Consider the following 14,686-nt stretch of genomic DNA (forward strand, 5'->3'; position numbering starts at 1 on the left):
TCAGGCAAATCCAACGCTGCGTTCAACAATTTACTGTCAGTACTAAAAATCTATAGTTTACATCACGTGCACTACAGATTTTCAATACTGGCAGTAAATTTTAGGATACAGCCTCTAATGACAAATAATTCGGGAGTCGAATAACGTCGGGTAAATTATTAATTCGGGTAAATTAATATTTTTGCTTTAAAAATGTAAAAATTTTATGAAAATAAGCTTTTAAATACAAAAAGTTTTATACAAAACTATACATACATCTTTCCAAAAAATTTATAAAAATTTGTTACTTTTATTTTTGTGATTAGATTAGTAGAAATCTCTTAATGCATTATAAGATGATCTTAAATATTATATAACAATAAACTATTGAAAAAACGTCAATGCAATAGCAAAGAATTGGTATAAAAAAGAGTAGGTATTTATATTCAAACAATCATTTTTCTTCATATTTTAGTGATCTCGTTTTTCTCAAAGCTTAGACATTATAATCTCCGAAATCAACTACTCCGAATCGAATTATTATTTGTGAATAATATTCATAATAAATATATTATCCGTAACACAATCTTTTTATCCACTAATAATTGATGTATCAAATCATTGTCGACTTATAAATGTAGTTTGAATTTAGACTCACCGTTTTGCTATCGCTGTGATAATATCATGTTAGTTGCACTTTCTGTTAAATTAATAACACTATAGTAAGCGATTCTATTAGTTTCTAGACGACGTTTGTGTCTGTGTGTGCGTGCGTGCGTGCGTGGGTGCGTGCGTGCGTGCGTGCGTGCGTATGTGTGTAAGCGGGAGCGGGATGTGACGCACGGGGTGAGACCGGCTATGTAAAGTTGGTCTCCCTCTATTATTAAAAATCTAAAAATGACTATCAATTCGCTCTCCGCAGCACTTTACTCTTGCAGTGAGGCGTAATCATTTTGGGGGTAATTTACCAGTCACCTTAGGGGGTGAGCACAAAAATTTCGTTGGCATATTTTGAAAGTATAAACGGAGGAACAATTTGAGCATACAACCAATTTGTTTCTTGTATTTAAACTGGCACTTTACTCTTGTACGATGTTATGTATCGAAATTTATATTGACACATATATCTTTTAAACCGTTACAGTTACAATAATATTGATTTATTATTTTGAAGGCATATAAAAAGTACATAATTTTGCTGTACTAATTTTTTGATTTTTTGTATAATTTAATGAAGGAGGTGTTAACTTAACATTAAGCCAGCACCTCCACTTTTAATCGCGATTTTCTGCCAAACTAGTCGAGCACAAAAATTGACATTACAGCACATGATTAGCATATAAAAAACATTTAATTCTGGCATAGATGTCATTTTGACTTTTTATGGGGAGATGCATATAACTTAACAGACATATTAATTTTATTTAAAAAATATGTTTAATATATTATATATTAATATTAATGTTTTACATTATATATAAAATTTTTTGTAATTATTAAAACATTAAAATGAATATGATAATTCATTCGTTTATAATTTTATTATTTATATAGAAAAGCAATTTTAAGATAAAATTTAAACAAACAGACCGTTAGAATATTTTTTTATGATTTTCCCAATTCCAGCGTTCCTTTCCTTTACGAAAGGTTTTCATTTGTAGATTTATATCAATATTTAGATAACTGTAGTCTTCACTTTGTGGACCGGTTAATGGTAACCATGAATTTGTAGTAGGCGTTGGATTTCTAAAAATTGATTTGAAAATTGATTAATTATTGATATATACAGGGTGTCATTAACGGATTAAATCACTTATCAAGAGCAGGAAAACGTCCTGCGCCGCGCACACCGCTGCGAGTCACTAAACTCGGACGGCGCGTCTGCCATGAGGCCATCCCCGCGTCTTGCGACCCACGTACATAGAGAGCGATTGAGGGACGTACACACTTTTGGCAATAGTAAGCTGGACGCGTTTATTTGACTATTTTTAAAGTCTAATATCTCGTTAAATATTGCATCTCGTTAAAAACTGCAAAATAATACAAGACTTTTAGACCAGTTCGGTCTACTTTACCTGTGCTCTTGATAAGTGATTCAATCCATTAATGACACCCTGTATATTTGAATGTTTCCTACAAAATAAAGAAAAAAATGTGAGTACCCTGTTTTAGCAAAATCCGTCCACATTTGCGTAAAGTAATTTATCATCGTGTAGTCATTCGAACCAGGTTCGGGTAGCGAAAAGTTCATTGCTTTCGCCATTTCTGGGCAAAATAAGAAAAATAAATCCTCTCCGTGGTACACTCCTGCAAAATAATGTTATATTAGTAAATTATTCTTATTAGTAAATTATTCTTAAAATTGCAATTTATTATTTCTGCTTTAAATATATATTTTTTTCTTAATTTTTTATACTTTTGTAAAAAATGTTCCATATCTATTAATTTTGATTGTATTATAGCTTAATACAACAAAATATAATTTTGATTGTATTATAGCTTAATACAACGCTAAACACAATTCGATATAAAGATTCGAAGACATCACTAGATAGTATTTAAAAGTGTTTTGTATTGTTTTATATAAGATATTTTACATGATATTTTATTGATAAATTAGCGATATTATACCTTTAACTTCGATGTTTAACATTTTTTTCATAATAGTTTCGCTTTCATAATCGAAATGATATAAATATGTAGATTTGCAACCACCAGAAGATTTTTGCATTTCACATACTTCCATTATATCACGTACAAAAAATTCATCTCCCAAGAAATCTGAATAATTTGTCAAAGTTTCCTCTGATATTTCTTCTTTTCCAAAATATAGAGATCTTAAGTCGTCGACAGTAATTCCTATTTTAGGCAATTTAGACAATGTATTTGATAATATTGTTGTTTTAAAATCAGCATTTACTTTTTCCAAGTCTTCCTTGCTTATATCTAAAATAATTTCAAAAGATGATTATAATTTCAAAAGATGATTACTTTAGGGTAATATGTATACTAAACGAATAATATTTTAGAGACATTTTTGCTAAGAAATAATTAACTTTGTAAAGTTGAAAATATATTATTAAAATACCACATTAAACTTAACATTTTTATTATAAAAACATGCTAATTAAGAAATATGCTAAATGTCATATTTTATTACTGTTAAATACGAATAAATAATATACACACATATATTCGAATATTTTAATTAGTATTTGTTCCAATTGTTCCTGTTAACATTATTCAATATTTTTAGTTATTATTATAAAATTTTTTGTTAATACTGTCAGCATATTTGTGTTAAATGTGGATATCAAAATCGTAATATTCTTAGCATGCCACACTGTATAAAATTTAGTGTAAAATAAAAGCAAAACAAAGACATATTTAATAAAAGTGACAAAATATATAATGTACTCCGATTATACTACCTCCAAAAAAAATTCCTTTTAAAAGAAATGTTCCTTCATTACGATTAAATCCTAAAAGGAAGGGTATTTGAATTCCGCGGCTCATATATTCCTTTGGATGTTCAGGAAAAAATGGATTTAATGACTTAGTGTCCAGAGTTGGTGTGAAGAGGTTCACGGTAAAACTCATTTTCTCCTGATAATGTTATAAATCAAATTAAACATTTTATTCATATGCCAAACTTTATTCTCTACACATGTAACGAATCAAATTCTATTATACGACTAGTATAATCTACAGGGTGTCCGGAATTTAAATTTCAAAACTTCGGGAGCATGTAAAGGATCGATAAACTAAGAAAAAATGTCTTGTAGAGATATGCTAGTTTTTGCTTTGTTTTGGAGAAAATTGTAAAAAAGTAATATTACAAAAAGTAAATTGTAAAAAGCAAAACGTAGTTTTTGTTTTCGTATTTTTTTTGTTACTTATTCATGTTGTATTTATTCACTTGCTTAATGTAGATATTGCAGTTTAAAATGTTAGCTTCTTGTAGGAATGCAAGCATATCAGTACAGACAGCTCGTGTTGCAGCCAAACATTCATCTGGTGATATTTAGTGCACTGCAGCTTCGATTCGATTTCTCAATTGTTCTCTAGAGTTTATTGACAATTAATAAACTTCCTGCTTCAGGACCCCCACACAAAGGAGTCTAGTAATGTCAGATCAGGTGATCGGGTGGCCAAGACACTACTCCTTCACATCCAAGAACAAAACAACTTTTGTTTTTTTGCAATTTACTTCAAAACGAAGCAAAAACAAGTATATATTTTTATAGAACTTATTTCTTACAAGTTTATCAATCCTTTACACTTTACCGAAGTTCTGATATTTAAATTTCGAACATCCTTTCAGGAGACGCGGTAGTGTCTCCGGCTATATTTAAAAAACTACTAGTTAATTTAAAGTTAGTTTAAAAGGTTAATAATAGACACTACAAGTCTCTTATCCCGAGCCACCAAAGTCCATTTTTGGGAGGTGTATAATATCTAAAATATAAAAAATTTTGTATTGAACGTTATATGTCCTGAAAAGCGGCATCGCCACGAGTAATTTGAGCTAAAAAAATTTAAAATCGGTCAAGCCGTTCTGGAGATACAAGCAGTCAAAAAGTGATGATTTTAATGAAAAATTAAGAAACGTCTCCTTCTCTGTCCGTTCGTCCGTCCGTCCGAAATTATAACTTTTTAACATCCCCTCTCACCTTTCACTCACATCCTTTCTCCACCATCTTCGACTCATCGCACACCCTTTCCCTCCCCTCTCCCACCCCCACCACCCCTCTCTTTCGCCGTATTTCACTCTCTTTCGTTATATAATATTTTTAAATCATTTATATATATATATATATATATATTTGTGATATATTTGTACTCTGAAAAGTAAGTGATATCCGAAAAAAATCATATCATAAAAATGAATAGTTCAAGCCATGTTCAAAAACAAGATACTCAAAAATTTAAACTTTCTAATAATAATATATTAAGGCACTCACTGTTTCTGTAAAAATTGATCGATATGAATTTTCCGTAAGTGTTTTCGCGTCAGTTGTCTTTAAAAACTCATATACGATTTTCGGATCTGTTGTTTCCTTTCCGAGCTTTTTTGCAAGCCGAAAACCTCCATCCATCCATTCATTGAAGGCCCAAGGATTTAAAACGACGCCGCTTTGTGAAATTGCTTTATGGAATAAACCTGCAAGGCATAGTCATAATGCAACTAATTCATTAAATACGATATCGTAAAATTTTGCGTTTCTTCCAACTATATAGTAAAAATTTTAAAATTATAGTAACAATTTTAGAGTTTATAGATTTTTTAAATTATTAATTCTTTAACTTATTTAGTATCAATAATTTCTTAACACATTAATGTTAAAAAAATGTATTAATCTCCAGGTTAAATTTTTTTAATTTCATCACTTTATTGTATATTTATATGTATAATCACATAAGTACGTATGTATAATCTCTTATTATTATTAATTAAAACATAAATAAGAGTTTTTGACTCATACATAACGCACACATTACAAATTAAAACTTTTTGAAAATATTTATTTCTGGAAGAAACGGAAAGTTCATGAATTTATTTTGTTTTTTTCAACTATTTCTAAATGCATCAGTATTTGAACGCGTGCGCTTTCGTTAAATCAAGTTCAAGTTAATCCATGAACAATGTCAAAAGTATGAAGGTATTGTAATGAGAAGATTATAGATCGTATACCTTTAGCTAGTGGAGATAGAGCTAGGCAATGTACCATGGCTCCACCAGCACTTTCTCCAAAAATAGTAACATTTTCTGGATCTCCACCAAATTTTGATATATTTGTTTGAACCCATTTTAATGCTAAAACCACATCTTTCAGACCTTGATTACCTGTTGCTACTTCATCGTTGAGATTCAAAAAACCTAAAACCGTATTAATTCTTATAAGGTTAATATATTTCATTTGAAAGTACATAATAAGAAAACAAATAGAAAAGGAAGCTTTAGTTTTAGAACTAATAGGTTAATTATAATTCTCTCGTTTTTCTGTAAATAATATTTTACTTTTAAATCTTTTATTGCGACTGTAGAAATTTTGCCATAATAATAATAGAAAAATACTATGAACAGTTAAATGAAACGTAGTGGATGAAAACTTTAAGTCAATTATAATATGTAATGTTAATAATATTATAGTTAAAACACTTCTATTGTAAAACCAGACGATAGATATTCCATCTCTTTCAAAATGTTAAAAAAATCAGCTGGAATCGATTCCTGTCTGTCCGTACTATATTCACTCTTATTTAATATTTTTAGTAATATTTTCAATAATGTATTTACATTAACTATTTTTATTAAAATTATCTAACATAACTTATATATGCTAATAATGCTAATGAGTTATACATATAATAAAAATAAAAAACCTTTAAACTTAAATGTGAGAAATTCTGAGAAAAACCTACGAACGGGAGGAACATACAATAAACATATAATATTTCAAAATAATAGATAACGTACCCAGAACGCCTAATCTATAATTCAAAGTAACCAATACTACGTCTTTCTGCACGATATAATCAGGGCCATAAAAATTGTCGTTACCAGAACCTGTAAAATAGCCACCGCCATGTATCCATACCATTACCGAACGTTTTTTTGAAGGTTTGATCTTTGTGGTGTATACATTTAAATAGAGACAATCTTCATCTCCTATAACTTCTTTTCTGGTAAAATCTATTTGAATAGCCATGTTCCCATACTTCGAAGCATCTCTATCACCGGACCATGATTCTGGTGGTACCGGATCCTAAAATATGTAAAAAATGTTATCATAAATATGTAACTACATTATGTGTGAATGTACATTATGCTTCTCTATCCGTAATTAATTCGTCTACATTAAAAAAATCGGATTCTATCTTAACTTCAAATTTTAATTTTAAGAAAAATCAGTTAAAGTTCATCTTTCTGTTATTATTAAAAAATTTTATTGCGCGTTTGTATATATATGTATAACGACACTATAATATTTACCTTAAACCTGAGTTCGCCAACTGGAGGTTTGGCATATGGTATTCCACGAAAAGCAAGGTAACGAACATTATAACCATCTACAACGACGCCAATTAATTTTCCTTCAGTTACTTGTACTTTTATTTCACTCATATTGAATATACTAAAAAAAAATAAGTATGAAAAGAATATTACAAATTCAAACTCGTCTTTGTTATAATATTTATATAAGGTAAACGTTCTAATGATCAGACATATATGTTTGTCCTAATCTTTACACAACATTTTTTTGTTTATGATTATTAATCTCAAAAATGCTTTTTGAAATAATTTAGAAATACAATTAAATTATAATATGTATTATAACAGAAATTTAAAATTTATGATAACAAATCTTGTATAAGACATAGGTATATGTCCTGGGACATTTACTTTATATGTGCATTTATTTTAAATATGTACTGACATTGATTTGATAGTTTCCATTTTTATATAACATATATATACATATATTATTGTATTATTTACAACACAACGGACTTTAACTAATAATATCAATTACATAAAGCGAAATCTTTGAAACTATAAAACAGTCGTAATTGTAAGTTCTATAATTTTAACTCTTCTGATATTATTAGATTTTTCAAGTCATAATGTCATACGATGCGCAATTTCATTATAAAGAAACGCGATTAAAAGCACTGCATATTGGACAAGCGATATATTACTAATATCCTCTTTATCTTGTTGCTTTGCTATTATTTTTAATTCTTTATTAATAGCAACGAGCGGTATTAATCGAATTATCCATGAATTAAGCCGGATAGAATATGTCAATCGCGTCCTCAATATAATGTGTGATACAATGTTCATACCGTAATTCAATAAAATATGATTGTGTAATCGACTTTATTCTCCTGAAATCTGTTTGCTTATACTCAAAAGATCGTCGATTAACATTATTCGTCGCGCGTCTTATTGTTGTCACTGTGATTGGAATATTTCGTTATTCAAACGCACTATATACCATATAAATCTATCGATGAAATTATGAAAACAAATTTTAAAAAAACCTTATATTTATTTCTGCAGCTTCTAAGTGATTTCGTGATACACAGTCTTTATTAATAAATTTTTCTTACAAGCACTAACAGATGACTTGCTATTCTTTATAGAGGACTGACGTGTTTTCATAAATGGATGTCCTTATATATCTCTGTTTGAACGTATAAATATCTACTTACGTGTCGAGAAAGGAAAAATATTATTTACAAGTGATTTAAAGTTTTTTCTCTTTCTACTGTTTGAGCACCTTATACTTTTCTCTCTTTAAACAGAAGATAACATTATCTAACTAGTTTTATGATAGAACTATGTGATATTCTTATCTTGTAAAAACATATTTTTATACAATAAATATGTAAGTAAAAATATACATGTACAATATATGTATGTGTGATATATGATGATTAGACTTTTTTAACCTTTAGACTGCCGGAAAGCCGATATATCGGCTCTGAGGAAAATCAGTTTTTTCTATAAGAAGCATATGTGTATGTTTACCAAATTTACATTTAAAAAAAAATTTAGATTCATACATCCAGACAACCACATATGATATATACAAATAGAAGTAGTTACGAATGTAATATTTGTCATGTTGCTTTATGTATAGATCCATGCTTTGAGATTTATCATATACGAAAGGAATTCTACCTTGATTCATGCAAATTTCGTGAAATCGAAAATATAATTGAGTGAAGTACGAGAACTGATAATAATAAGACTCAAAAACACAAAAAACTAAAAAAAATGAATAAAAAAATAAAAATAAAAAAAAATAAAAATAAAAAATAGAAATTACCATCAAATTCAGCGCCCCTAAAAACCCTTATTAATACTTTATTTAAAAATTTCATGATCAAAAATTTTTTCTTTACCTTATCCTGCCGGGGAGCCGATATATCGGCTCGGCCTATGATATGAACTTTTTATATAGTTGATACATGATACAAGACACAAATTTGGCCACTTTTAAAGGGCGGTTTAACATCTCAAATCCCGGCAGTCTAATGGTTAATCGTTATATGTAAATACATTTTTTTTAAGATGATATAAAAATTATTTTATTTATAACCAATAGGAAATAATGATTTTAGTCTAGTTGGATCTTAGTGCTTATATAATAGGGTAAATTTAAATATTATATATGTATTATACTCCTTCAAATTGTGTGCCGAAACTATTTTTGATCTTGAAACGCGCAAATTCTACTAAATTATCGCAATAATATCACGAGTTAAATTGATTAGCAATTAAACAATTTGATACTCTTTACGCATTTCAAAGAGATTTTAATAATGTTGAATAATATATTAAAATCTGTAAATAATTAATCCTTATTGTGAAAAATTATTACTTCAACCGGGAGTCAATCTATACGAACGTCTTAAACCTTTAGACTTAGGAATTGTACAAACATCTAAAGTCCATTCTACATTGATTGTATCGTAGCATCGTAAGCGTCGTGAGACTTTAAATTGACACATCGGATTGGCGCTATTACAACAAATTTGTGGCCTGCGATGCCTATGATATGACCAATGTAGAATGGGCTTAGGATTTAGTTAGACCATTAAAGGTATTATTTTCTATTGATTGTGTTTTCACATGTCCTATAAGATTTAATATTTAATATTTTATTTACGTTAGGCTGGGTCCACAACCTCGCTTTAAGAGGCCCTAAGCCGTAAAGCCGTAAGAAATTGACCAATCATAATTGAATGCGAGAAAAATAATTCTCTGTGATTGGTCAATTTCTTACGGCTTTACGGCTTAGGGCCTCTTAAAGCGAGGTTGTGAACCCAGCCTTAAGAAGTTTGTATTTTAGAGATACAAAAATTTAATTTTTTATGTTTCTTACATTTATATTTTTTTAGACAAGGCAAAAAAATTGTTTAAATGCAATATATAATAAACTTTGTAAGAGTGTTTGCAGTTACTTTTAATATATCATTTTCCAATCAAAGTTAACATTATTGAACTAATGACATTTGCAACACCTTGTTGTACCTTTCAATGCAATAAAGAAAATTTCTTAGGTTTGTTTCGCCCAAAAGAGTTGGGACCCACGAGAAGCACTAGTTGGTAAATCACGAAAAAACGCTCACTTTCACATAACTTCAACACTTTATTTCATAATTATTTCTACTTTTACAAATTAATTTTCCCGTTGCTATAATTTAGGTACAATTGATTCCCGAGGCTGTGTTAATGTAATTATTATTACTTAAAGAGACACGATATCATGTAATTTCTCGCTCTCACGATACTTCGTCACCAGCCGCTGTTAGCGGATTATATGACACCGGACGGTCGCATCGCACGTGTTAAATCCTTCTACAATTGCGTAAGCGTAGTTGTAAATGGTTATAGTTGTATGAATTAACCAATCACAGTCAAATATGAAGAAAATGATTAGTCAATTCTTACAACTACAGCCACTTACAACTACATTTACGCGATTGTAGAATGGGCTTTAGTCTAATTTACTGTACGAAATCTCGCTTTCTGCAATTAGGCAGTCGAATATAAAGGAACCGCGGTGTCGCGCTACTGCGCACTTTGCAAATCGATATGACCATGTACGGTAATATCCGGTAACGAATTTATCCTTGCACATACGACCTTCGTTCGCGCGTGGATGCTGAATTTATGCTCTTGCATTTCAGCTCATTGCCATGCTGAAATGCAAGGCTCAAATGTGATAGCAATCTTGCATTTCCGCGAGGCTCGTTGATATGCAGAAATGCAAGACTTATTCGTTGTAACTTTTGAGCTACAACAATCTATATCATTTAAATGTATAACGTTATTGTAATCTTCAGTAAAATAAATGTAGCACGCATAACTATCGGTTTATCACATAACATTTATCAATTATGTTTGATCTATAATATACTTCATCTTCGTATGTAAAATTTTTACTACGTATAATAGTATACAATAATAAACGATAAGATACAGGATAAATGTGTGCCAGCTGTTAAGACCTATATTTTTATTTATAATAAATATGTCTGTAAATTTTAATATTAATAGAGATTTTTAAATATTAATATATATATATATACATATATTAATAAATTTTATATTTTTATACATGGTTATGTATGTTTATATGTATATTTTTACATATTAATATATATTCATGCATGAACAATTTTTTACTAGGCTGTTACATCGCGACAACATTTGCTTCATATCAAAACTGTGCAATCTGTACTTACGAAACAGTAATCCACAGACTAGTAGTTTGCATGAAAAAATAAAGTGGCTTTCTTGGAATTTGACTTAGATATCTAATTAAAACGTTACTGTGTTACATGAAAATTTATATGTATGTATGAGTGAAATGTCGATATAGTAGAATGTAATGACATATAAATCGTGTGTGTGTAAGCCCTATTTGCACTATGGTACGTATAAAGCGCATAAAGTATCGTTTTATCTTTATTGTTCGCAGAGTGTTAAACAAGGATAAATGATACATCATGCGCATTTACGTGCAACAGAACGCAGCTTGTATGATTAATCGTCTTTAAAGCCGGTATTCATAGTCAGTTCTTATATTCAAGATTGTCTTAAGTTCTTGAGGAGTTACGAACCAATCAGAGGACCGCTTTAGCATCTTAAGACATTACTTAAGACAGTCTTGAAATAAGAATCGACTATGAATACCGGCTTAAGATCCCCTTTTGATTCATGCAAGAAAATAAGCTATGAAGCAATGCATAATAAATAGTAAATACAGAAATTAAACATATCAGCAGATCGCCGGCAATACATGAACGTTGAACGTATTCTAATATGCATCAAGATATCATGTAAATTTTTCTCTAGAATGAAAACTTGGAAAGTGTTATGTACGTATGTATGAACATATAGTATACACACATACGTACAAAAAAATTGTATTCCTCACTTTCCCGTCCTAAGAAAAAAGTTATACAAAAAAAATATTCTGCCAATAAACAGAGGAAATTCCTCTCAGCATTTCCTCTGAGCAAAAAATCTTACATAAATCAGACGTGTGTATTTATAATACGTATTCATCTATAAAAATGAGGACACATGAGCTATGATTAAAAATAAATTTCTCTATAGAAAATTCTATTATTATAACTGAAATAGCCTTTTGAAATAAGAAAATACTAACACATTATTATTAGAAGAAGTTTGTCATTTATGTTATCGTAGCTATGCGTGCATGTCAGTACCATACATGCAAGACAGATTGTAATTCTAAATCCAGCACTTTATGATTATACGAAATTCCTTTATTTTGTAAAGTATCTTCTTGAGGTAGTATATAAATGGAAAATTCTCTGATATATATGAACACGGAACTGCTAAATGGCAGAATATTTTTTTTTTGCATGATTGACCTTCAGATCAGAATTGTATGCATGCATACTTGTCATTCAAGAAATCGAGCATAGTGTAATTCCAGCTAAAATATTTGTTTTTTTCAATATATGTAGAACAAAAGATGACGCTAAAAAATCAACTAAATTTTAATAAAGAAGATCTATTTTGGAACAAATGGAACGTTAGAACGTTTTGTTAAAATTTTCCCAATTCCAGCGTTCTTTTCCTTTGCGAAAGGTTTTCATTTGTACATTTATATCAATATTTAGATAATTGCAGTCTTCGTTTTGTGGACCGGTTAATGGCAACCATGAATTTGTAGTAGGTGTTGGATTTCTAAAAATTGATTTAAATTAATTATATATTGTAATCTTCAGTAAAATAAATGTAGCACGCATAACTATCGGTTTATCACATAACATTTATCAATTATGTTTGATCTATAATATACTTCATCTTCGTATGTAAAATTTTTACTACGTATAATAGTATACAATAATAAACGATAAGATACAGGATAAATGTGTGCCAGCTGTTAAGACCTATATTTTTATTTATAATAAATATGTCTGTAAATTTTAATATTAATAGAGATTTTTAAATATTAATATATATATATATACATATATTAATAAATTTTATATTTTTATACATGGTTATGTATGTTTATATGTATATTTTTACATATTAATATATATTCATGCATGAACAATTTTTTACTAGGCTGTTACATCGCGACAACATTTGCTTCATATCAAAACTGTGCAATCTGTACTTACGAAACAGTAATCCACAGACTAGTAGTTTGCATGAAAAAATAAAGTGGCTTTCTTGGAATTTGACTTAGATATCTAATTAAAACGTTACTGTGTTACATGAAAATTTATATGTATGTATGAGTGAAATGTCGATATAGTAGAATGTAATGACATATAAATCGTGTGTGTGTAAGCCCTATTTGCACTATGGTACGTATAAAGCGCATAAAGTATCGTTTTATCTTTATTGTTCGCAGAGTGTTAAACAAGGATAAATGATACATCATGCGCATTTACGTGCAACAGAACGCAGCTTGTATGATTAATCGTCTTTAAAGCCGGTATTCATAGTCAGTTCTTATATTCAAGATTGTCTTAAGTTCTTGAGGAGTTACGAACCAATCAGAGGACCGCTTTAGCATCTTAAGACATTACTTAAGACAGTCTTGAAATAAGAATCGACTATGAATACCGGCTTAAGATCCCCTTTTGATTCATGCAAGAAAATAAGCTATGAAGCAATGCATAATAAATAGTAAATACAGAAATTAAACATATCAGCAGATCGCCGGCAATACATGAACGTTGAACGTATTCTAATATGCATCAAGATATCATGTAAATTTTTCTCTAGAATGAAAACTTGGAAAGTGTTATGTACGTATGTATGAACATATAGTATACACACATACGTACAAAAAAATTGTATTCCTCACTTTCCCGTCCTAAGAAAAAAGTTATACAAAAAAAATATTCTGCCAATAAACAGAGGAAATTCCTCTCAGCATTTCCTCTGAGCAAAAAATCTTACATAAATCAGACGTGTGTATTTATAATACGTATTCATCTATAAAAATGAGGACACATGAGCTATGATTAAAAATAAATTTCTCTATAGAAAATTCTATTATTATAACTGAAATAGCCTTTTGAAATAAGAAAATACTAACACATTATTATTAGAAGAAGTTTGTCATTTATGTTATCGTAGCTATGCGTGCATGTCAGTACCATACATGCAAGACAGATTGTAATTCTAAATCCAGCACTTTATGATTATACGAAATTCCTTTATTTTGTAAAGTATCTTCTTGAGGTAGTATATAAATGGAAAATTCTCTGATATATATGAACACGGAACTGCTAAATGGCAGAATATTTTTTTTTTGCATGATTGACCTTCAGATCAGAATTGTATGCATGCATACTTGTCATTCAAGAAATCGAGCATAGTGTAATTCCAGCTAAAATATTTGTTTTTTTCAATATATGTAGAACAAAAGATGACGCTAAAAAATCAACTAAATTTTAATAAAGAAGATCTATTTTGGAACAAATGGAACGTTAGAACGTTTTGTTAAAATTTTCCCAATTCCAGCGTTCTTTTCCTTTGCGAAAGGTTTTCATTTGTACATTTATATCAATATTTAGATAATTGCAGTCTTCGTTTTGTGGACCGGTTAATGGCAACCATGAATTTGTAGTAGGTGTTGGATTTCTAAAAATTGATTTAAATTAATTATAAATATATATATATATATAT

At 29.3% G+C, this 14,686-nt stretch overlaps 2 protein-coding genes across 2 annotated transcripts in view; both read right to left on the reverse strand.

Annotated features, from left to right (window-relative positions):
- Nucleotides 1–1,571: 1,571 nt before the first annotated feature.
- Nucleotides 1,572–10,853, reverse strand: LOC108778602 (esterase E4). Its single transcript, XM_018545821.1, has 9 exons — nt 10,028–10,853; nt 6,977–7,118; nt 6,461–6,749; nt 5,675–5,860; nt 4,944–5,143; nt 3,411–3,585; nt 2,611–2,925; nt 2,142–2,286; nt 1,572–1,725 (listed from the first exon to the last, which is right to left on the reverse strand). The coding sequence occupies exons 2-9, from the start codon at nt 7,106–7,108 to the stop codon at nt 1,572–1,574; spliced, it is 1,596 nt and encodes a 531-aa protein (XP_018401323.1). The 5' UTR covers nt 7,109–7,118; nt 10,028–10,853.
- A 3,231-nt stretch (nt 10,854–14,084) lies between these two features.
- Nucleotides 14,085–14,686, reverse strand: part of LOC108778566 (esterase E4) — a 5,704-nt gene continuing 5,102 nt past the window's right edge. Inside the window, exon 9 of the mRNA XM_018545777.1 lies at nt 14,085–14,641. Coding sequence (XP_018401279.1) covers nt 14,488–14,641 — 154 coding nt within the window. The 3' untranslated portion in view covers nt 14,085–14,487. The remainder of the gene's footprint in view (nt 14,642–14,686) is intronic.

Source organism: Cyphomyrmex costatus, unplaced genomic scaffold (genome assembly GCF_001594065.2).
Source record: "Cyphomyrmex costatus isolate MS0001 unplaced genomic scaffold, Ccosl1.0 scaffold502, whole genome shotgun sequence".
In the NCBI taxonomy this organism is placed as follows: Eukaryota; Metazoa; Arthropoda; class Insecta; order Hymenoptera; family Formicidae; genus Cyphomyrmex; species Cyphomyrmex costatus.